Source organism: Eubalaena glacialis, chromosome X, assembly GCF_028564815.1.
Source record: "Eubalaena glacialis isolate mEubGla1 chromosome X, mEubGla1.1.hap2.+ XY, whole genome shotgun sequence".
Taxonomy (NCBI): domain Eukaryota; kingdom Metazoa; phylum Chordata; class Mammalia; order Artiodactyla; family Balaenidae; genus Eubalaena; species Eubalaena glacialis.
Genome location: NC_083736.1, coordinates 136854255 through 136876290, shown reverse-complemented (window position 1 = coordinate 136876290; position 22036 = coordinate 136854255). Strand labels below are relative to the sequence as shown.

The window sequence follows — 22036 nt, the reverse complement described above, 5'->3', positions numbered from 1 at the left end:
GGCCACTTCCTCAGCACCTCTCTTAGGCTCGGTGTGTGTTGGCCTTTTCTCTGTGGTGAGTCGTTGCTGCCTTGAGGACAGAGACCCTGTCCTCTGAGCCTTCTTGCTCTTCCGGACTCTCCCACCTGAACCCATTTGTTGACTGACTCCTGTCGGCAGAAGGGAGTCAAGGTCTCCCTCCCACCTTGATATGTTGGATGATCCCAGCAGATGCTCGGTCATTGCCAAGGGGGCTCCCCGTGATCTTCTCACACCAGCTCTGGCCTCAGTGCTGCTTGAAGGAGGAGGACGGCCGAAGGGGATCTAGGGCAAGGCTCCCCGGCCCTCGGGGCGTGGCACCATGCGGGGGCAGGGCTAAGAAGTGGGGTTCACGTGGGAATGAGGGCACCCAGGGGTAAGCAGGGCCTCAGCGGGTCCTCACGGGGACATGTCATGTCTCTGCCGCAGGTGAACGGGAAGGAGCTCTCCAAGCTGTCTCAGGAGCAGACCCTGGAGGCCCTGCGTGCCTCCAAGGAGCCCCTGGTGATCCAGGTGCTGAGACGCAGTCCCCGCCTCCGGGGGGATGGCTCCTCCCACGACCTGCAGCTGGTGGACAGTGGCACTCAGACCGACATCACCTTCGAGCATATCATGGCGCTGGGCAAGCTGCGCCCACCCACCCCGCCCATGGTCATCCTGGAGCCGTACGTCCCATCTGAGCTGTGAGTCGCCCTCAGGAGGGCCCCGGGCCCTGCCTCCAGAGAGCGCAAGCCACCTGGGGCGGCTGCCCCGTGCCACCCAGAGGCCACACTGTCGCAGCTCTGGGCGTGGCAGGGAGACCCTGACTGGCTGCCCCCGGGCAGGAAGCAGGCTCCTTGGCCTCCAGGGCTCAGGAATCTCTGGGCCTCTAGCCTCTGGCTGGACACCAGCTGGTGAATGGGCCTGGGGGTCCTGACACGCAGGCTCCCCACTGCATCTACCCCCAGGGCCGAGGGAGGACCGTCCCGGGACCTTTGCTGCCGGAAGGCTGAGGTCCTCGGCTCCTCCTCCTCCTCCATCCTTTCTCCTCCTCTGCCACCCCATCGTCTTCTGCCTCACAAGCATCACCCCTTGAACCTTCTTGCATCCTTGTCTGTCCCATTCCTCTCCCTGCTCTGAACTTTCTCCATCTCTTCGGCTTCTTTCTTTGGCCCGCTCGGAAGAAGGGCCTCTCATCCGGGCCTGGTGGCTCACGACTGTGTGAGCGCTGACTCATTTCGCTAGACTCACCCCGGGCGGCAGGGAGGTCGTCCCGGGATCCCCTCCTCCACAGAGAGGTAGGCCTGGGGCTGGCAGTAGCCAAGCGTAGCCTCGGGGCAAGGAAGGCCGCCCCTGGAGAGAGACTGGGCCCTCTTCCGCTCCCCAGCAATCCTCCTGGGCCTGGATAACTCCTGGGGGCACTGCATGAGTGGGGCCAGTGCCAGGTGGGAGGGGCATCCGCAGTTTGGAGAAGTCGGTCCCTGCTGGCTGGCATGGTTAGAGGAGTCTGAGCTAGTGGACAGGACAGGATGTGGTGGGATGGGATGGGACAGGGCGGGGCGGGGAGAGCTAGGCATGCCTGGGTCCTCCGTGCAGATGCCCTCACGCTCCTGTTCAAGAAATATTCCCGGTCTTTGCATAGATGCATGTAGCTCAGAAGGAGGGGGTACAGAAGAGGTAGCTGGGCCACCGCCTCCCGAGGTTGCAGCCAGAGCAGGGCTCCATGCTGAGTGCACTGGGACCCGCCCGCTGGGAGCCGGGGCTCGGGGGAGGGGAGCAGATGGCTGGCCTGACGCCCCGCTTCTCCTGGGCAGCCCCCCCATCAGCCATGAGTATTATGACCCGGCGGAGTTCATGGAGGGCGGCCCACAGGAGGCAGACCGTATGGATGAGCTGGAGTATGAGGTGAGCTGGTGGCCAGCCTTGGGCGCCAGCCCCAGGACGTCTGTCTGTAGCCCAGCTCAGGCCTGGCTCCTAAACCCCCAGGCGGCTGGGCCTCGAGGCCCTTTCCCACGCGTGGCTCAAGGGCTCAAGGGCCAAATTGGGCTGAGTTGGGGAGGGCACGGGTGAGGTCCCTCTGTCAGTGTGTGTTGGTGAGTCTGTGTCCCACGCATGTCTGTATGCTGTGCGTCCTGCGTGTCTTGTGTGTGTCTTGGGCATTTCCTGGTAGGGGACACCACAGGACACACGTGCCATTTGGGATGGTAAGAGAGACCTTTGGAAACTCAGCTCAGGTGACACGGTCCGGGGGGTGAGGCTGAGCTGCCGTCCCTGCAGCTTCTCCCTTTGTTTGTCCATCCCCCTTGTGGCAGGAGGTGGAGCTGTATAAAACCAGCCACCGGGACAAGCTGGGCCTGATGGTCTGTTACCGCACGGATGACGAGGAGGACCTGGGCATCTATGTTGGAGAGGTATGAAGGCGGGACGGGGGGTTGGGATCTTCTAGAAGGCAGTGGAGCTCCGTGCGCCTTCCTGTGTGCTGGGACGTGACAGCTGGACTTGGGTGCCCATCTGTACAGCACCTATGAGGGGGCCGGGGCACCACGGTGGCAGGCGCTGAGGCAGGCAGGGTGTGGCACACGAAGACTCCCATGCCATCCTATCCCCACAGCCTTGCCACGCTGCCCAGGGCTCTGCGGTGGCCCATAAGGAGCCAGCTTAGCGTCACAGGGAGGCTGCCGGTCGGCGAGGCCAGGGCAGCCAGTGGTTTTGGTGTGTGTCCAGCCAGGCAGTCGTCCCCAGGAGACCTGTGCCCGTAGTGGAACAGTGGGGCCTTGCGGGGTAAGGCAGGATGTGGTCCGGCTAGGCTTTGTTCTCCCGCCACGTCCTTCAGGAGCCCTCCTGGTAATCACAGGGGTTCTTCTCCGCCACCCGTCTGGCAGGTGCTGGGTACTTTCCCATACTTTGCCATGCTCAAAAAATCAGCCCTCCGTTCACACTGGGGCCTCTGAGGCGAGGCTGCCCTTTCCTACCAGACGGGCACCTTAGGGAGGGGGCCGAGTCCCCACGATGCGCGTGCCTTGCAGGTGAATCCCAACAGCATCGCAGCCAAAGACGGCCGCATCCGCGAGGGAGACCGCATCATCCAGGTGAGCAGGGCAGGCAGGCCCCGCCAGCTCTCCTTAGCCAATTCTAGCTCTCTCCTGCTCAGAGCCCAGCCTGACGCCGGGCATCCCGCCATGCCTGAAACCAGGGCTAGGACTCATCTCCCTCCTGCACAACCACGCGGGTGGCTCCCGTGTGCCCGTGGGTTCTGCTGGCGTCTCTGCTCGGGCCCCTTAGCAGCCTGTCCCTCCGTGCCCCAGACGTGAGCATGTGTCCTGCTCCACGCCGCTCTCTGAGCACGTGTGCTCTTGTGTGGGCCAGGCTGTCTTCGCCCCCGGCACCTTCCACTTGTCTCCATCCTGCCAGAGCTCGAGAGCCTGTCCTGGCCCAGGGTGCTCGCTTCGGAGCTCCCTGCGAGGGGACCCCTGTAGCTCAACTGGAGCCTGCCCCAGAGCCAGCCCTGGTGTCCTCGTTGATTGTCCCTTGGCCTGCCACAGATAAATGGTGTGGACGTCCAGAACCGGGAAGAGGCAGTGGCCATCCTGAGCCAGGAGGAGAATACCAACATCTCCCTGCTGGTGGCCCGGCCTGAGAGCCAGGTGTGTGTGCCCAGTAGGGCGTCCTGGGTCCCCTGACATGGGGCTTTCTGTCTTGAAAGCTGCCGACTAGGGCACAAACATGCCAACAACCTGGCACTGATGGAGGGTGGGGGGGCGTCCGGGGCCCATTTCCCTTTGTGGCCTCTGATGGCTGAGTGGGCTGGGACCTAGACGCAAGCGGGGTCATTGTCTGCGGAGGTCCTTAAGGCAGTGGGGACAGCACGGGCCTGTCTCTGCAGCTGGCGAAGCGGTGGAAGGACAGTGACCGGGACGACTTCCTGGACGATTGTGGCTCTGAGAACGAGGGGGACCTGCGGGCGCGGAAGCTGAAATCCCCCCCTGCCCAGCAGGTGAGGAAGGAGGAAGGGCGGTGGTGGGGAGGGCGGGGAGGGTGGGCAGGAGGGCAGAAGGAGGAGGGGCTTGGGGGGCTGCGGGAGATGGACCAGACCCGAAAGCCCTTCCGATCTCCATCCTCCCCCCACGGCGCCCCCACTGGTGGGTCCCAGACTGAGCGGGGCTCATCTTCCAGCTCCAGCTTGGAAACGAAGAGGAGAAAGGGGCCCCTGATGCGGGCCCAGGCTTGAGCAACAGCCAGGAGCTGGACAGTGGGGTGGGCCGGACGGATGAGAGCACGCGCAACGAGGAGAGCTCCGAGCACGACCTGCTGGGGGACGAGCCCCTGAGTACCGCCAACACGCCCGGGCCCCTGCGCAAGTTTGGCCTGCAAGGGGACGCCCTGCAGAGCCGCGACTTCCACTTTAGCATGGACTCCCTGCTGGCCGAGGGCGCGGGGCTGGGTGGCGGCGACGTGCCGGGCCTCACGGATGAGGAGTACGAGCGCTACCGCGAGCTGCTGGAGATCAAGTGCCACCTGGAGAATGGCAACCCCCTGGGCCTCCTCTTTCCCCGGGCCGCCGGCGGCAACGGCGCCCTGGATGTCAACCGCAACGAGAGCGTGGGCCACGAGATGGCCGTGCTGGAGGAGGAGCTGCGGCACCTGGAGTTCAAGTGCCGCAACATCCTGCGGGCGCAGAAGATGCAACAGCTGCGCGAGCGCTGCATGAAGGCCTGGCTGCTGGAGGAGGAGAGCCTCTACGACCTGGGGGCCGGCGAGCCCAAGAAGCACGAGCTGTCTGACATCTCCGAGCTGCCTGAGAAGTCGGACAAGGACAGCACCAGCGCCTACAACACGGGTGAGAGCTGCCGCAGCACCCCGCTGCTGGCGGAGCCCCTGCCCGAGAGCCCCCTGAGGCGGGCGACCGCCGGGGGCAACTCCAACCTGAACCGGACCCCCTCCGGACACCCTGTCGCCGCCCACCCCAAGGCTGCCCCTCCGCAGGGGAGTCCCGCCAAGTTCCGATCCCTCTCCCGGGATCCCGAGGTGGGCCGGAGACAGCGCTCGGAGGAACGGGTCCGCCGCGGCCCCAAGACGGGGGTGACCCTGGAGCGCGTGGGCCCCGAAGGCAGCCCTTACCTGTCGCGGCGCCACCGCGGCCAGGGCCAGGAGGGCGAGCGCTACCACAGCTGCGTGCAGCTGGCCCCGCCGCGCGGTCTGGAAGAGCTGGGCCACGGCGCCTTGAGTTTGGCCAGTGGCCCTCGGGTGGGTGGGGCGGCGGCGGCGGCGGCCACCGAAGCGCCCCGCATGGAGTGGAAGGTCAAGGTGCGCAGCGACGGGACCCGCTACGTGGCCAAGCGGCCGGTGCGGGACCGCCTCCTGAAAGCCCGGGCCCTGAAGATCCGGGAGGAGCGCAGCGGCATGACCACCGACGACGACGCGGTGAGCGAGATGAAGATGGGCCGCTACTGGAGCAAGGAGGAGCGGAAGCAGCACCTGCTGCGGGCCCGGGAGCAGCGGAGGCGGCGCGAGTTCATGCTGCAGAGCCGCCTCGAGTGCCTGAGGGAGCAGAGCGGCGACAGCAGGGCTGAGCTCAACATCATCGCGCTGAGCCACCGCAAAACCATGAAGAAGCGGAGCAAGAAGATCCTGGACAACTGGATCACCATCCAGGAGATGCTGGCCCACGGCACGCGCTCGGCCGACGGGAAGCGCGTCTACAACCCTCTGCTCTCCGTCACCACCGTCTGAGCCCGGCTGTGCTCCAGGGCACGGGTCCTCCGCCCTGGCCCAGGGCCACTGAGCCTGCCGGGACCCCGTCTTCTGCTCTCCCGTAGAATCTAGCGTGTGTCTGCGTGTGCGCGTGGGACTCTGTTACCAGACAGAAGCCCCTGAAGGAGGAGGGACGCTTCTCTCCATCGGTGACTTCCTTCTCCCCAAGTACAGCGACCACATCAACAGCTGGCCTGGGGGCAGAGCCGTATCGGTCCCCCCTTCAGCCGTAGGGGTGTGTGTGTGTGTGAGACACGAGCCCAGACACATGTACGCACGCAGACACACGCACTTCCCTGCAGAGCGCTCTCAGCGCGGGCACTTGGGGACAGGGAAGTCAGCTGAAAAGAAGACTGTCCTAAGCACAAGAGAATGTCCGTTACTTGTAGACAAAGGCAACCCTGATTTTTGTGGTTCTTTTCCTTTTCTGTGCTTGCCAATTGTTGTTTTCTTGGTTTGTTTGTTTTGTGGACCTGCTCTGAGGGCTGGCAGCTCCTTCAGGCAGCCTGACAGAGGTGGAATCCCCAAGTGATAGCTGGGAAGGAGGGGGGTGGGGGGAAGCAAGGGAGGGGGATGGGGGGAGGGGAGGTGGGGGAATGAAGGCAAGAATGGGAAGCAGCTTTGCAGGTGGCCTCCGCTCTGAGGTGTGGGGACCGGGAGCTTCCGATGTGGCTTGCCAGGCTCACCTTGGAGGTCACCTCCTTCCCCGGCGACTGCGGGGACTGAAGGCTCAGTGTCCGTCCAAGAAGAAGGAAGCGAGCCCAGGGCTGTGCCAGACGCCTTCTGGAGCTCGGCTTCTCTCCTGAGTGGTGTGAGGGGTCCAGAAGCCAAGTCCCATGAGTAGGAGCAGACCTTGGTGACACGACCCACGCAGAGCTAGGGAGCGGCCTGGAGCTGAGTGACAGGCGGGCCCTGCCAGGTGGGCTGACTGGGGAGAAGATGCCCTACGCCCCACTTTGCCAGTGTGGGCCGGGCAGCCCTCAGGGACCTGTGCATTAGTGAGAGCTGGCCTCGGGGCCCTTCCGGCTCAGAGAGCCTCAGATGGAAGGCTGACAGGCTGCCCACCCCTGCCCCCTGCCGGCATCGTGAGAATAAAGCAAGCTGCCTTCGAGGGTGACTCCTGGCCTCCTCGTGTTCATTCTCCAGCACCGGGGGCTGGCGTGGGGCTGGCGTGGGGCCGGGCGGGTCAGGGGAAAGCTGAGCAACAGCCAGGTGTTCTCAAGTCAGCCTCCAGCACTCTGGGAGGAGGGACAGAGCCACCGGAATCATTTCAGAGGTCTGCCACGGCCACAAGGGTGGTGCCCAGGTGCAGGAAGGATGGCCGAGACCTGTCTCAGGACTGGCGGCTGAGCCTGGAGCTGGCACGTGCGTGAGGCCAACACCCCTGCTCTGGTCAGAGTCCTAGAGAAGTGGTTCCACCCTCTCCCGGCCCTGCAGCTCAGGGAGCACCCTAGCGGGGGCAAGGGCCAACAGGCTTCTGGAAGGCACAAGCTTCCTTCCCTGTTTGGGGACCCCACAGTGCCCAGCCCTCAGAAGACGCAAAGAAGTGTCTTTCGACCAGATGAGTACCAGGTGGCTGCGGGAACTCCGAGGTTCCATTCAGCACAGCAAACCACTGGGCATCTGCTCAGTGCCAGGAACACTGCTAAGTCCTGGCTGGGGCCAAGGCCCCAGAGACGGCAACTCCAGGGGTACCGTCTGTGCGCTGAGCCCTTGAGTAGGCGCTCAGTCTCCTGAAAAGACACAGGACGCTGCCAGCACGTTAAGTGGGTGAGGATACATTTAAAAATTCTCTTGAAAGAGCAATGTAGACCTCTTGTTAATTTTGCTCATTTGCCGAGATTGGCGCGAGCAAGAAACCTGAGCCTGTGTTCCCAGAAGCGGAGTGCCCTGCTGTCTGAACAGCTGGGGGGGAAGACGCAGCATGTCACACAGAACACCAGTGGCTTCAAGGGAGGAAAGGGCTTGTTGATGAAAAGGGGCAAACACGAGACACCACCTTCCTCTTACCCCTCAGAGGCCTCTGGACCTGGGGGCTAGGAACATCAACTCGTGACCAGCCCCGTTCCTCGGGAGGGGACACTCCATACAGGCCCCTGTGAAGGATGGGGTTCCGAGGACCCAGCCCATCGCAGAAAACTGGCTGGAGTTGGAGACTAAGGCCACCTGTTCCCTGAGCATCCCTCTCTGGCTGCTGGGGGCTCACTTTGATGGCTCTAGAGGCACCTCACTTTTGCTCCGGGGTGGGGGCCAGGACAGGCCCGGAACCTGGGGTCCCTTGGCCATGTGAAAGCTGGTGCTGGGGCTTGGCTCTCACTGGCTCTGGGAAATGTGACACCAGGAGATCTGGAAGCCCTTGGCAACCGGCGCACTGGACCAGTGACAGCACTGGACCAGTGACTTAACTGGGTGGAGTGGTGGAACTGGGATCAAAAGGAGCCGCTGGGCGGCCGACAGCTGCCACTTTCCCCCTCCAAGGAGGAGGAGCAGAGCTCAGCCAGCCGGCGCCACCTGAGCGCCGCCGGCCCTGTCTGCAACGCAGAAGGCGCCTCAGCCAGCAGCTCTCGCCTGGCCTGGCCTGGCCTTCAGGGCCCCCGTGGTTCCTGTCGTGCCCGTTTTGGGAGCGAGGACGGGGCTCTTCCCCGGAGCCTCCCTATCCCTGCCAGTCACCCCATGCTGACCCGCTTCGCGTGGACCGAGGCTGTGGGGCAGGGAACAGCTGGCGTCCCCTAGCCCGGAGGAGGTCCCCAGGCAGGTCCCTCCACACTCCCGTGGAGGACAAAGCCCAGAGGAGACCCCCGCCCACTCACGTAGGCTTTGGGCCTCCTTTTTGGGTGCAGCCTCACTGGAGGCTTGTTATTCACACAGCTGTGTGTCTTTGGTCACAGCTGATGGACGCTGATCCCAATGACCCCTCACCGACACCCTGGAGGAAGCCAGGTCACAGCTGAGCAAAGCCGTGCAGCTGGGAAAGGGCTCCCCCGGGACGTGCATGCAGCCCCTTTGAACCCTGGGCCCCCACCTCTCCAGCCCTGGGCGGTAGCAGGGAAAGTGGGCTGGCGGGAGGGCTGCGGGTCGACGTGGAGCACGGAGCCTGCACAGGGACGCCCGCCCGCTGTCTCGAGACCATCAGGCGCTCAGAGGGCTCGCTAGGAGGGGAGGTACACAGCCGAACGGGAAAGGGCTAACGATGGCTCCTCGGAGGCTTGGGGCTCCGGGTCCTCTCTGTGCCTCTCTCCGTGCCCCATCTGACACCACGAGGTGAGACCATCCTGGGAGGCACCACGCTGGAGCGGAGAGCTTGGAAGGGCCACCCCCCCGACAGCTACCTGGAGTACTAGCTTCGACCGCATAAGCTCCACAGGGACACTCGCAGCGTCCCCCAGGAAAAGCACAGGAAGTACTTCAGTGTGTGGCTCCTGCCCAGGGCTCCAAACATGGGAGCCCTTCCGAAGGCCAGGAGGGGCTGTGGCTACGTGCGCTGCTGACTGCTGGGTTTCGGGGAAGCTCCCCACGCCACTTGCCCTGGGCAGTTGCCCTCAAAATGGCAGGTGGTCAGAGGGCCCTTCCCTAAGCGGGCCCAGGAAGGCTGGGCGAGGGCAGGAGAACAAGGCCACTCTTTGCCAGAAGACTGGGCGGCGGAGGGGAGAGAGCCCCGTGCCCCGCCTGGAACCACGCAGGCAACGCTGGGAGACGGTGGGCACTGGGTATTAGGTCCCAAAGGCTTCACAGGGGGCTGAGAAGGGAGAACTAACAACGGCCAAGAGTAAAGCAAACGTACACAAGGAGGAAGGGGACCTCCAGACCTGCCCCCACTCAGTGCCTGTGCCGTCTAGGCAGGCGGAGGGATGCCGGTCACCCAGCTCTGCCCGTGTGTGCGACACAGCCCTGGTGCTTGGGATAGCTGGTAACTGTTTATTGAAAGAAGCAAGGGGGGTGGGGGGCATCACCCTCAGGCCTGGATGTGGCTCTTGGCGCTGAAGGCCAGGTAGTAGATCACTAGGCCGATGGCGGCGGCCAGTACCTCGGTGGAGACCCAGGGCCCGTTCCAGGTGCCCTGCAAGAAAGGAGACCAAAGTCATTCTCGGGGGAGGGACCGGTGAGCAGGCCAGCCACGCCAGCCACCCTCCTTCTGGGGCGCGAAGACACACCGGTCAACTTGGCTCAGCCCCCAGCTCTCCCTAAAGGGCGAGGCTTGCCACCTGCTCCCTCCTTCCCCTGTGCTGGGCCAGCCCCTGCCGGCCACTCACCCGATGGTCCACGCTGACTGTGAACAGAGGTGGGATGATGGAAATGTCCTCGTTATTCCTCTGCGCCTGTGAGGGAGGTGCTGGGGTCAGGGGGCGATGCTGGGTGGGGTGGGAGAGGCAGGAACACCGGCCAGAGTTGTGGAAGGAGAGAAGCGGGCGAAGGAGTGACACGGAAGGCACAGGGCCAGGTGGGGTGGGTGAGCAGGAAGTCACCCACCGGCCATCCTGCTCCAAGTCAGAGAGGGGACCGCAGGGTGGAGACAGCTGGGGCAGTGGGCTATGCCCTCCCTACTGCAGGCCTGGGTGGCCTTCGGGGACACTCACCTTCCTCAGGAGGCTGTAGGACTCCTCATCAAAGAATCTGACCTCGTAGGTGCCTGCGTGGGCGCTCTTGTGGTCTAGGCTCCAGGACACCTGAGTGGGGTGTGTTTGGCAGGGGGTGGGCAGTGCACATGGCGCCACGGCCAGCGCATTGAGTTCAAGGACCCCAGCCCTGCTGGCCCGGCCTTCAAGCCACGCCCGTGAACGGGTGGCCTCCCGCGAAAGTGACCACCACAGCATCCCTTACCTGGTATCGGCCCACGTCCTGGCCCCGGGTAACAGGAAACTGTTTTCCACTGACGTCAGCATAAAGAGCCATGTTCTGGGGAAGAGGACAAAAGGAGAGTCACCTTCTCCCCTCTCTGGCTGCCGGCGAGGCCCCGCTCTGCCGCCCGCAGTAGCACCCTCGGCCTGTGGGTAAGGAGGCCGCCGGGCACAGCCAGGGACTGCGGTGTGTCTGGCGGGGGTACCGCGCAGGAACCACGGAGGCCAGCCTGCCACGACTCTGCCACCGTCTCTCCACGTCTGTCTCCCTCCTTGGGGGCCACATCTCCCCTATGGCCCGGCCTCCCTAACCCACAGCAAGCCTGTTAACTGAACAGGGGCGGGATGAGTGAAGTGCTCGTTTCTCCTCTGAGCCTGGAAGGGGGTATCGCGGTCGCGGACACCCAATGAGCTGCCTAAGGAAGACTGTACCTAAGAAGGCCCAACTTCTTTCCTTCTCTGGGCCTTTAGGTTGCAGGGGCTGAGGCCAGGGCTGCTTGGTCTTGAAATGACGAAACACACATGTGGACACACGCTTCGGCAAAGAGCAACCAGTAAAGGGACGCAGGAGCCTGGGGGCTGAGCCTGGCTGTCTCCCTTCACGCGTACACTCTTTCCACACGCAGCAAGGTGTCTGTCTGCATCACCGCACATAGATGCAGCAGAGCAGGCAAGTGAAGGGGAATGTTCTTTAAATATCCGCTAGAATCTGGCCTGGCTGTGCCCTGATCTCTCCTACACCTGGGAATCAAAACCCTGGTTCTCCCTGTCCACACGGACCCCCAGGTCTGACCCCATCCACTGCCAGTGAGGGCCCAAGGTCTCAGGCTCACTGCTCACCTCTCGCCCCCGCGCCCTCCTGGCTGAACCCCCGCTGCCTCACCTGAACCCTGTTCTTGCAAGTCAGGGAGATCTCCACGATGAAGACAGTCTCAGTAGAAATGACAGCATCCGAGGTGGTATAGTAAGAAGGGGTGATCTGGGGCTCCACACAGGCCTCTGCTGCGGAGAGGCAGAGATGAACGGCTAAGGCCTGGCTTGTGCTTGCTGGTTAGGGGCAGAAGGGACCATCCTAACCCCACTTCCCAGAGCTCATCAGCTGAGAACACAAAGGGCCCTTTGGACCCTGCCAGGTGGGGTCTGGGAGACAGGTCCAAATGATCAGTCAGAAGTACAGTGGCAAAGAGGGGTGGGATGGCCTTGAAGGAAGGCAGGAGAAAGGAGATGGGAAGGCTCTGTACAGGTGGAACCTCAACGTACAGGCAGAAGAACAGGTGAGTGTGTGTGGGTGGGGTCGGGGGCGTGCTGCATGAATTCACTGCACAACTCGAGTCTGTGCCTGGACCTGCAGACAAGGAAGCCATGCAATGGTTTAGGGATGCAGCCTGCCCTGCAGCACCCCAGAAGCCCATGGGGGGCCAGGCTGACCTCAATTCAGAGCCATGCATGGCTCTGGACAGTTTACTGAAGGCGTCCTCTGCAGACACAAAGCATGGAGCTGCTGGCAACCTACGGGGGCTTCTGATATGAAGGAAAGGGTCTCTGCCCCAGACAGTTGACAGAAGGCCACGACTGGCCCCAGCGTTTCCGGAGGGAAAGAAATAGCAGAGGGTCTGGGTCCATAAGCATAACTTGTCCCCTTGAACAGGGCTGCACTGAGAAAAAGGATGCTGCCGTAGTCATCTCCACACTGCTAGAGGCTAAAGGGAAGGAAAGGTGCCACCTAAATCACAAGGCGCCAACTGCTCTCCAAATGTGGTGTCCGGGCAGGGCCATGACTTAGGCTGAGGCAGTCAGAGGAGGCTGTGGGACTGGAATGGCGGGAGGAAGATGCCTGGGAACATGGGTGGGAGGTGGTTCTCAGGAGCCACATCCCCCAGATCCTTCCACGCTCTGCTAGAGTTGACCTTTTGCCTATGGACACGGGGGAGCACAGAGGGGTTTGATAGTTAGGTCTGTCCTTTCCAGGCATCACTGGCTATAGCGTGGGGGAGTTCCTGAGGAGCAGATGAGCAGGGTGCAGGCGGGGAGGCCAGTTAGGCTGGTGAAACACTGCAGGCATCAAGGGCGCTGGCCTGAAGTAGGGCAGGTGAAGTGAATGCACTGAAAGTGGCCCTGACGCAGTCCAGGCCCCCAGGTCCGGGGTGGGCTCCTGCAAGGACCTCCTCCTAAACAAACTTCTGGACTCCAGTCTGAGCTCAACCCTGCCACTAAGTGTTAACAACCTCTCAAGAGTGTGAAGCCATCTGACTCCGCTGAAAAACCCTATAAGGATATGGCAAGGCCTCAGGGGAAACAAATCAACCGCCTGATCTAGGCACTCTAGGCCCACTCATCTTTCCCTCTTCAGTTCCTTTCTAACTCGCCCGCACTCCGGGCCCCTCTGCCTGGACCGTCCCTGCTCCCTCTCTTCCTGGGGAGGCCTGGCCCCACCGCACCGGGTCAGGGGCTCCTCTCCACCGGCCCAGTTTCTCGCTCCGATCGCCCTGCGCTGCAGAGCTTTGCTCCTGTCCGACCCCCACTCCGGGACCGGGAGCTCCTGGAGTGGCAGCAGGGACATGTGTCATTTTTCCTGCTGGAGCTGGGGCCAGGCGCACGGGAGAGGTTCTGGGACTCTTCCTCGCGGGAGCAGACGGGGGACAGACTAGGCTGTTTCTCCCAGCAGCCCGGCTGCTTGGTAAACGTGTGTGGTGCAGGAGCGCGTGGTGGCCTCGGCTGCCGCGACCAGAGACCACCTGCCTCTCTGAGGAAGAAAGCCCAGACCCCCGCTTCGCCCGCACCCCTCCTCCCCCCACGCACCACCAGTCGTGGGTGAGAGGCTCGCCAGAAACGAGCTCCGGCCAGGCCGCTACCTGAGCAGCAGGAGAGGCCGGACAGCAGGAGTAGCGCCAGGGCGCCGAGAGATGCCAGCGCCGCCATCGCCTCTTCTCTGCCGAGGGAAAAAGAGAGCGACTCCCCTGAACACGAGGAGTAGACGAGGAAGCGCGACGCGTAAGCGGCCGCAGCAGCCAATCAAGGGCCGGCGGGCCGGGCGGGCCTGTGACGTCGCCGGCGGCACTGACGTGTCCCCTCCCCGGACAAGGGGGCCCAGCTGGCCGCCCTCCCCCCAATATGGCGATGGCGGCGGCGGCGGCGGCGGCGCTCTCGGCGCCGGAAGAGGGCGTGAGAACCGGCGCCGCCGTGTGCGTGCGCACTGCGGGACCACGCCCCCTCCCGGGACTTCGCGCCCCGCCGAACTCTCGCGAGAGCGCCATCTGCGAGTCGGAACCTGCGGCAGTTCTCACTTTCCATCATGGCGCTGAAGGTGGCGACGGTCGCGGGCGGCGCTGTGAAGGCAGTGCTCAGGCCGGCCCTCCTCTGTCGTCCTTGGGAGGTGAGAAACAGGAGCGGGCCACGGGAACAGCCGCGGCGCTCGCTGAGGGGTGCTTGCACCTCGCCGGGGTTAGGCCGGCGGCCGCCGCTCTCGGAGCGTCCTGGGGCCAGATTGGCTGCGGGTCCCGTGAGGGGAGGGGAGAGTGCTGCGGGCCAGGGTTGATTGGCCACCTTCGCTGTCAGTGAAGGGGTTAGCCAAAGTTGATTCTGGTCTGGCTTCTCAGGGGTCTGCATCTTGTAGCGGGGGAGCTCCCGACGGGCGGGGAGAGTGGACCCCGGGGGGCAATGTCACCTCCCTAGTGTCCTTGTGGGAAACCCCCCCCCAAGGCGGTCACGTGGCCGGCCCGCCTTGCTCTTGCCCTCTTGGGGATCGGTTCCTGGCCGCCCTTCCTCTTCAGGTTTCCCTCTTGTGGACCGCTTTGCCACCTCTCCCAGTGGAGGTGGCGAATCGGACTTTGCCGGTGCCCCAGAGCCTCCTCCCCCCGCCCCCCACCGCAGACGCCTGGAATGGGAAGGAGCTAGGATTCCTGAAGCTGGCGGGTTGGGAGGCCTCGAGGGCTTTGCTTCCGTTGTTCTCTGTTTAGGATCTTGGTTATTCAGGTCTGATTCCTCTCTCTTGACACGCTTGAATGAGGATAATTTAGTCCCTGGGTGGGTTGGAAGCCATCTGAAGAGTCATCGAGTCAGGACTGGCCCTGAGGGACGAGAGGTCTGATCTCTCTGGGCTCCAGTTTCTCCTCTGTCTCAAAGGATCCACCCAACTCTGATCTTCCAGAACTCTGTGACTTTGCTGACACTACTTGTGGACATGTCTTCGGCCATGCTTCCCCCCTCTGATCCCTGGGGAAGATGGCCCTGTAACAGCTTCTGGTTTATGAAATTATGTTTAAAATGCTGACTTCTCCCACTTGCTCACCAGAGGCTTTCCAGAGGTCGCTGGCAGCTAGGCGCTTGCAGGATCTTGGTGGGGACATCTATCTCCTCCCTGACTTCCCCTGTGTGTGTGCTTGTGTCCATATTGGGGCAGGGATGGGGGGCAGTGAAAGGTTGCTAGCTGGGCAATGCCTTGCCCTGAGACTGGTTGTCCTGGGTATGGGAACCTTTAGAGATGAAGCCCAGATCTTTGGTCCCGCTAATTGGGACCTCGTGTGAAAACATGCAGCCACCATTGGTACTTGATCCAACAGAAACATGCTGAAGAGAGAAACCTCACTAAGATGTGGAGCACGGGCGCCCTAGGCTGGGACACGTACCATTCTGAACAAGCTGGAGACCAATGCATATATCCCATTCTGCCTCATACTGGGCTCCTTTGATAGGTAGCTTCACAGAAGCTTTGTAATCTCTTGAAGGAAGGTGCCTGAATATGTCCAGAGCAAGGTCAGGGAAGTCACTATCCTGAGAGCTCTCCGGGTCTTTGGCCAAAGCTGGATGGAACATCTAGCATTGGGACCAGGTGAGAGAGAGGTTCAGCCCTGGTGGTAGTGATGGGGTCCAGGGTCTGGTGGGGTGGGGTTGCGCAGATGCAGAGCCAGGCCTGATGTGAGCGCTGGCTCACTGGCACGGCCAGGTTACCTGCCGGGCACCAGTAGACCTCAGAGGGCTGAAACCCAGGAGGAGTTACTGCTCGGAGCTGTAGGGGTCAGCCCAGCATCCCCTCACTGGCCAGCAGCCTTGAACACTGGCCTGAGGGGCTGGTGGGGTAAAGGGGGGCGTATGCTTTTGCACAGCCCCGTGTGCCCTTCTAGTGACTGAACAGCTTGCATACCTCTTCTTGCTTAATGTTTCCAGCAGTCAGATGAAGTAGGCGCCTCTATTCTGTGGATTTCAGGTAAGGGTGGGAAGCTCAGCAAGGTTAAGCTATTTGCCACCAAGAGTAGTAGATGGATGATTTGGACCGAGGTCTCCCTAGCCTCAAAGCCCGTCGTATCTTCTTTCATTTTCTGATATGCTCATTCATTCAGTAAATGTTTTTTGTGTCCCAGCTCTGGACCAGGCATTCTGCTCGGTCTTGGGGTGACAGTAGGGGATCAGACAGACATGGTGTCCACTCTCAGGGGCTTAGGGGTAGGAGAGGGAGCACAGCAGCGATAACCTAGGGAGATTGTGGTTGGGGGGAAGGGAGTGGGGTGGGTAGGGCTTTGGGAGCCTGGGGGGACCAACAGCTCAGCAGCCTTAGGGCATCAGGGAAGGCTTCCTGGAGGAAAGGCAGTCTCAATACAAGCACCATCCACAAGTTTGTATTGAGAGCCTACAGATAAGATGAATCCGGATACTGACAATTGCTAGAAGGAAAACAGAAAAGCCCCCAGTATGCATCAGGCTGCAGACCCGGGGGCCCCATGGATCATCAGAAGTCCCCAGGGCCTCTTGTCTATTAGTCACCCGCTTCCTAACCTCTGTGCTGCCGGAGCTCTGTGCAAGTGGGAGCCTTGTGAATACCAGCCAGGGAGACCCAGATGGGGCGGTCAGCCTCTGCTTGAGCTTCTAGACTGCTAGCAGGAAGGCATGGCTCTTTGGAAAATGGCCACAGTGACTCTGCCATTGGCTGGAACGATCTGCTGCTGCCCCAGCAGGCAAGTGGCAGGGCATTCCCAAGCGAGAAGGAGGACCTTGGCCCTGCCCCTGTCTCGGGATTGAAGGGCACCCAGGTGGGGCACAACAGGGAGAAAAGTGTGTGGGCCTGTAGCCCCGCTGCGGTGGGAGCTGGGACATGGGCTTCTTCTTCCAGGAAAGTGTGGGGACTCCAGATAGGTCACTCTGAGCACCTGTCCCATTTGGCTCGGGTGGCTTTTGCTCTGAAGCTGTCAGGCGTGGCACCGATGTGACCAAGCGCGGCTGTTTCAAGTTGGGGGGGGTGGGGACATCTGTCATCCATGTAGGCCACGAAGCAGTTTTGCAATCCTTCATGAAAGCCTTCCGAAAGATTGGCATCTGCTGTTCTGAAAATGGTTGCGTTTTTTGATTTCTGATTCTAGAGGGCTGTTCCCCATGGGGCAAACAGTGTTTATCTCTGGGTGGACGGGGGGCTGGGTGCTGTCTTCTTGCTTCTGATCTTCGTGTTCTGTCCATATGCTGCTTTTGTAATAAGAAAACATGATTGTTAAAATGATGTAAATGACGGTCGTGGTGGGCCAGTGGTTTGTTATCACGATTTCCCTATTGTACTACGTTTGGCGTGCCAACTTTTCCAAGTTACAGACATCACTGAGCAGGAATAATTGGCTGAAGAAGACCAGAAACAACAAAAGGTGGGGAGGGGGATGTAAACATTTTTTTAAAAACTGACCAGGGACCTGAAGGAGGCGTAAAGGGTTGTAACGACCCTCTGCGGCGCTCCGACGGGCCGGTCTGTGTGCTGCTGCGCGCTAGACAGTGGTGCACGGCTGAGGCGCAGGGCCTGTCTGGGTGTGGTGAGGACGCTCGCCTTCCCTGCCAGGAGCTTGGCTGGCCCTTGCCAAATTGGCTTTCTGGGCTAGACAGCAACCACTGGCCTCTGGGTTCTCTTTGCCAGGTTCTAGGTGCCCACGAAGCCCCCCGGAGGAGCGTGTCAGTAAGTACCCAGCGGCGCGTGTGCGTGCACGTGCGTGTGCTGACGTTCCCGTGTGCCCGTCTGTGTGCGTGCAGGGGCGTGTGTGTACAGGCGCACGCAGACGCAGTCACAGGCAGGCGTGGGCGCGTGCACGCGGGTGTGGCGTGCCTCTGGGCTCCCTGCCCTTCTGTGTCTCTCCCTCTGAGGTGCAGCCTCCAGAGCTCGCCCACCCCTTCTCCCCTGAACCGTGCTAGACAGCGCCCCAGGGAAAGGCCCCGTTCCCCAGCAAAGCCGTGTTCCTCCAACCTTGGCTGATCTGTGTCTTCTTCCTTCCGGTCCCGCCTCTAGCAACAAACAATTGTGAGTGTTCTTCTCATCCGCCTGTTAGCTTGGGGCTTTTAGTTGCTTCGGGGTTGACCCGAGTCCAGGCGGGGACGGGGCCTGCTCCTGCTGTTGTCCTCGTGACCCAGGAGCGCCCCCCGCCGTGAGCAGCCCTGTCCGGGGTGGGCGGGGCAGGGTGTAGGGGTGTGGTACCCCAAGCTGGCACCTCCCGGTGGGCCTTCCCACTGGGTCAGTGCTGGAGGGAGGCAGGGAACTGAAGGCCTCCCCGTCCTTCTAGCCCCCGTCGGCTAAGTATGGTGGGCGGCACACGGTCACCATGATCCCAGGGGACGGCATCGGGCCAGAGCTCATGTTGCACGTCAAGTCTGTGTTCAGGTACAGAGCCCCTGGGCCCAGCCAGGGGGACCCTGAGAACTTTGTGCCAAGAGGGGCAGTGAGCCAGTGGTGGGAGGCCTTTTGTCCCCGTGTCTGCGATCCTACCGGGCTGGCCCGAGCACGGGGAGGGTGGAACCAGGCCCACTAACAGTGTTGTGGAGTGTAAGTGCACGCCTGTCAGCTGGCGCAGGTGGGCTCAGTCTCTCCTCAGCCAGAGCCAGGGCAGGGTGGGCAGCAGCAGGGGAGAGGCCTCTGCACCCAGTGGTCCAGGCAGGCTTCCCGGCCGGAGGCCTGGGGCCGCCGCCCTGACCCTGCTCTGCCCCAGGCATGCGTGTGTGCCTGTGGACTTCGAAGAGGTGCACGTGAGCTCCAACGCCGACGAGGAGGACATCCGAAACGCCATCATGGCCATCCGGCGGAACCGCGTGGCGCTGAAGGGTGAGCTCGGGGGCCAGGATGGGGCACCGCACGTGATTCCTTTCACCTCCAAGCTGACACTTGTCCCTGGGGCCCCATTGATGCTGCGGTTCTTGAGATCTCGGTGGCACTAGGCTCTGCGGGAGCCTGTCCAGGGATGGGCTCCCTTCCACCCCCTTTTTCCCTCCTGAGGCAGCCCTCTCTGCTGGAGTCAGCTTTGACCCTCACAGTCTTTCTTCACAAACCAGATGTCACAGAGATGCAGTTCTAACCCTCTGCCTGCTGCCTGGGTTCCAGTTGGCACAGCTGTGGATGTTACAGATGGGAGCTTTACCCTTTCTGAGTTTGCCTTGGTTTGGTCCAGGTCCTTAAACTGTTTCTATCACTCATTCTGCAAACTTTAGACCGTTACCTGGTCTGTGTGAGGAGTGAGTGAGCAAAGATGAACCCGGCTAGAGCCCCAGGCCCTGGCAGTCACGTGGAGGGGCAGCCATGTCAACTACAGGGTGCCCAAGGCACTCTGGGTGAAGGAAGTCCAGGCAGGGTGTGAGTTGGAGGGCCGGCGGCCCTGGGGGCCCTGAGAAAGCCCTCCTCTACTCGGCACCCTCTGACTGCCTTCTCTTCAGCAGCTGCTGGCCCTCTGGGTGCCCTGGTCCCAGCCAAGGTGAAGCTGTGGTCTTTTCCAGGCAACCCCTGCCTGCCTCTGAGCTGGAGCTCTTGTGCTTCCTCAACGCAGGGCCTGGCACTAACCCTGGCCAAGGTCCCCTTGCTGGTGCCAGCCTAGCCACCAGCCTGTTAGTAAGCAAGAGTGGTCACTTTCTGTCCAGCTAGACCCTGGCCTTGCCATTCCCCACCCAGGGTCTAGCAAGACCTTCTGGCCAGATGCCAACCCTTGTTCATTCATTCATTCGTTCAGTATTTATTGAGTGCATGCTACGTGCCAGGAGCCCATCAGTGAACCAAACGCACAGACACACATGCTCCTCTGCCCCCATGGGGCTTACGCTGCAAGTTACGCTAGAGTGTTCCATGAAACACTTCTGCCGCCGGAAGCTGTCGTGTTCTCCTGTTGGAGTCACCCTTGGCACACATCCCCTGGGTCAGAAGGGGGAATATGGTGGTACAGCTGAGCCTGGGGCGCCCTCTCCAGCCTGCTGGTCTTGTTTCTGTCCTGCAGGCAATATTGAAACAAACCATAACCTGCCGCCATCCCACAAATCCCGAAACAACATCCTTCGGTGAGAGCCGAGTGCACGGGGTGGGGGCTTGGCGGGGGTGGGAGCGCCAGCAGAGAGAAGTTGCACTTGCCGGCTGCTTCTCCCTCTGTGCCCCTAGCACCAGCCTGGACCTCTACGCCAACGTCATCCACTGTAAGAGCCTGCCGGGAGTGGTGACGCGGCACAGGGACATAGATATCCTCATCGTCCGGGAAAACACGGAGGGCGAGTACAGCAGCCTGGAGCACGAGGTGGGGGCGTGTTGCCGGGCACGAGCTCGGCTAGGGCGGTGGTCAGGAAGGCCGTGCCCGAGGGGAACCTCGTGCTAGAGGGCAGGCTCAGGCAGGATGTGGGTCTCTTTTCCCTCGTCCCCTTCTCAGAGTGTGGCAGGAGTGGTGGAGAGCCTGAAGATCATCACCGAGGCCAAGTCCCTGCGCATTGCTGAGTATGCCTTCAAACTGGCCCAGGAGAGTGGGCGCAAGAAAGTGACGGCTGTACACAAGGCCAACATCATGTATGCCCCCCACCTCGCCCCTCCGCGCTGCTGCCTAGGCCTGCTCTCTGGGACTCGGGGCCCGCGACTACGCCCTGTTGCCCGTTTCCCAGCTGTGGCCTCACCGCAGCGCACACCTAGGGGAGGTGGAACGGGATTCTGCCCGTCCTGCAGGCGGCACCGGTTGTAGTTTAGAACCCAGCCTTCTGTGGCGTCTGCGCGCGCCGTCCCTCCGGCTGACGGTTGCAGTGGCCAAGCTGGTGTCCTGCGTCCCCCTTAGGAAACTGGGCGATGGGCTCTTCCTCCAGTGCTGCAGGGCGGTGGCAGCCCGTTACCCCCAGATCACCTTCGAGAATATGATCGTGGACAACACCACCATGCAGGTAGTTAGGCTGCCGTGCTGCGCGGCCCCTGCCCTGGGCTCCCGGGGCTGCCCGTGCTCCAGGTGCTGGCTGTCCCCTCCTTGCCCCACAGCTGGTGTCCCGGCCCCAGCAGTTCGATGTCATGGTGATGCCCAATCTCTACGGCAACATCGTCAACAACGTCTGTGCGGGGTTGGTTGGGGGCCCCGGCCTCGTAGCTGGGGCCAACTACGGCCACGTGTATGCCGTGTTTGAGACGGTGAGTGCCACCAGCAGTGCCAGGGCCACTGGCTTTTGTGAACTAAAGCTCACATACTTCCTAGGTCACCCACTGAAAGGGTACGATTTATTGGTTTCTAAGATAACCAGAGTTGTGCAACCATCCCCACTCTCTAATTCCAGAATGTTTTCATCACCCCCAAAAGAAATCTTGTACTTGTGGCTGTCACTCTCTGTTCCCCCTTCCCAGCCCCTGGCACCGAAGTCGTCTGCTTTCTGTCTCTGGATTTGCCTGTTCTGGACACTTTACACAAATGCAGTCTACGCTCGACGTTCTCGTGTTTCCCAGCCCCCTCCTTTTCGTCTCGCCTCTTCCAGGCTACAAGGAACACAGGCAAGAGTATCGCCAACAGGAACATCGCCAACCCCACGGCTACGCTGCTGGCAAGTTGCATGATGCTCGACCACCTCAAGTAAGTGGCCTCTCGATGCCGGGCTGTTGGCCCCCGGCCCGCGCCCAAGGCCGCGAGGACCGAAGTCTGCTCTTCTTCCTCAGGCTCCACTCGTACGCCACCTCCATCCGCAAGGCCGTCTTGGCATCCATGGACAATGAAAACGTGAGGCTCCCCCCACCTGCCTCCTGTCCAACTCCCACCCTAGCCCCGGTTGAGCTGATAGGACGACTGAGGGGCTGGAAATGGTGACCCGGCACTTCGTGCTGCCCCCGAGGTGGGGGGTCGTAGCAGGCAGAGTGGGCCTTTGGGGCCTTAGCTGGCATTACTGCCCTCCTGGTGGCGCTCCCAGCCCCTGCAGGCCACGGGGCACTGTGGGCAGCCCTGGGCTGCCTGCAGGCTAGGGCTCAGGTATTGGCCGGGCCCCGCTGTGTGCCCAAGCTTGCCCGTCTCCTGCAGATGCACACCCCAGACATCGGGGGCCAGGGCACCACGTCAGAAGCCATCCAGGACATCATCCGCCGTATCCGCGTCATCAACGGCCGGGCCGTGGAGGCCTAGGCCGTCCCCGGGACCGTCTCGGCCCACCCTTTAGATCCCCTTCGCGCCCCCAGCACCCTAATTGGCTCGGTGGGTGGACCCAGAATAAACCCACTTCTGCCCTAGCCCTTG

General features: G+C 62.0%; 3 protein-coding genes across 4 annotated transcripts in view; 2 read left to right on the top strand and 1 right to left on the bottom strand.

Moving 5' to 3' along the window:
* Positions 1 to 6259, top strand: part of PDZD4 (PDZ domain containing 4) — a 29740-nt gene extending 23481 nt beyond the window's left edge. Inside the window, exons 2-8 of the mRNA XM_061177719.1 lie at positions 448 to 701; positions 1812 to 1902; positions 2310 to 2408; positions 3024 to 3086; positions 3540 to 3641; positions 3881 to 3991; positions 4171 to 6259. Coding sequence (XP_061033702.1) covers positions 448 to 701; positions 1812 to 1902; positions 2310 to 2408; positions 3024 to 3086; positions 3540 to 3641; positions 3881 to 3991; positions 4171 to 5727 — 2277 coding nt within the window. The 3' untranslated portion in view covers positions 5728 to 6259. The remainder of the gene's footprint in view (positions 1 to 447; positions 702 to 1811; positions 1903 to 2309; positions 2409 to 3023; positions 3087 to 3539; positions 3642 to 3880; positions 3992 to 4170) is intronic.
* A 3384-nt stretch (positions 6260 to 9643) lies between these two features.
* SSR4 (signal sequence receptor subunit 4) lies at positions 9644 to 13582 on the bottom strand. 2 transcript variants are annotated; one of them, XM_061177765.1, is made up of 6 exons: positions 13436 to 13582; positions 11467 to 11582; positions 10567 to 10641; positions 10323 to 10412; positions 9999 to 10064; positions 9644 to 9805 (listed from the first exon to the last, which is right to left on the bottom strand). In XM_061177765.1, exons 1-6 carry the CDS (start codon positions 13500 to 13502, stop codon positions 9701 to 9703), a joined length of 519 nt encoding a protein of 172 aa, XP_061033748.1. In that variant the 5' UTR covers positions 13503 to 13582; the 3' UTR covers positions 9644 to 9700. The 2 variants fall into 2 exon arrangements, with proteins under 2 accessions (XP_061033748.1, XP_061033747.1); XM_061177764.1 differs by having other exon boundaries at positions 11467 to 11585; positions 13436 to 13562.
* Positions 13583 to 13824: 242 nt separating this feature from the next.
* IDH3G (isocitrate dehydrogenase (NAD(+)) 3 non-catalytic subunit gamma) lies at positions 13825 to 22029 on the top strand. The gene is made up of 13 exons (XM_061177763.1): positions 13825 to 13956; positions 17470 to 17508; positions 17836 to 17847; positions 18107 to 18204; positions 18530 to 18642; positions 19799 to 19859; positions 19957 to 20089; positions 20219 to 20352; positions 20612 to 20714; positions 20806 to 20952; positions 21291 to 21385; positions 21469 to 21529; positions 21824 to 22029. Exons 1-13 carry the CDS (start codon positions 13876 to 13878, stop codon positions 21923 to 21925), a joined length of 1179 nt encoding a protein of 392 aa, XP_061033746.1. The 5' UTR covers positions 13825 to 13875; the 3' UTR covers positions 21926 to 22029.
* Positions 22030 to 22036: the final 7 nt, after the last annotated feature.

Bases quoted from the DNA above. Each gene is read 5' to 3' on its own strand.
- SSR4 (XM_061177764.1), bottom strand. From the start codon at position 13,502: ATGGCGGCGCTGGCATCTCTCGGCGCCCTGGCGCTACTCCTGCTGTCC. The intron at 10,413-10,566 runs GTAAGGGATGCT...CACCCCACTCAG, and splicing joins AGGACGTGGGCCGATACCAG to GTGTCCTGGAGCCTAGACCA. The intron at 9,806-9,998 runs GTGAGTGGCCGG...CCTTTCTTGCAG, and splicing joins CAGTCAGCGTGGACCATCGG to GGCACCTGGAACGGGCCCTG.
- IDH3G (XM_061177763.1), top strand. From the start codon at position 13,876: ATGGCGCTGAAGGTGGCGACGGTCGCGGGCGGCGCTGTGAAGGCAGTG. The intron at 18,205-18,529 runs GTACAGAGCCCC...GCTCTGCCCCAG, and splicing joins CACGTCAAGTCTGTGTTCAG to GCATGCGTGTGTGCCTGTGG. The intron at 19,860-19,956 runs GTGAGAGCCGAG...CTGTGCCCCTAG, and splicing joins TCCCGAAACAACATCCTTCG to CACCAGCCTGGACCTCTACG.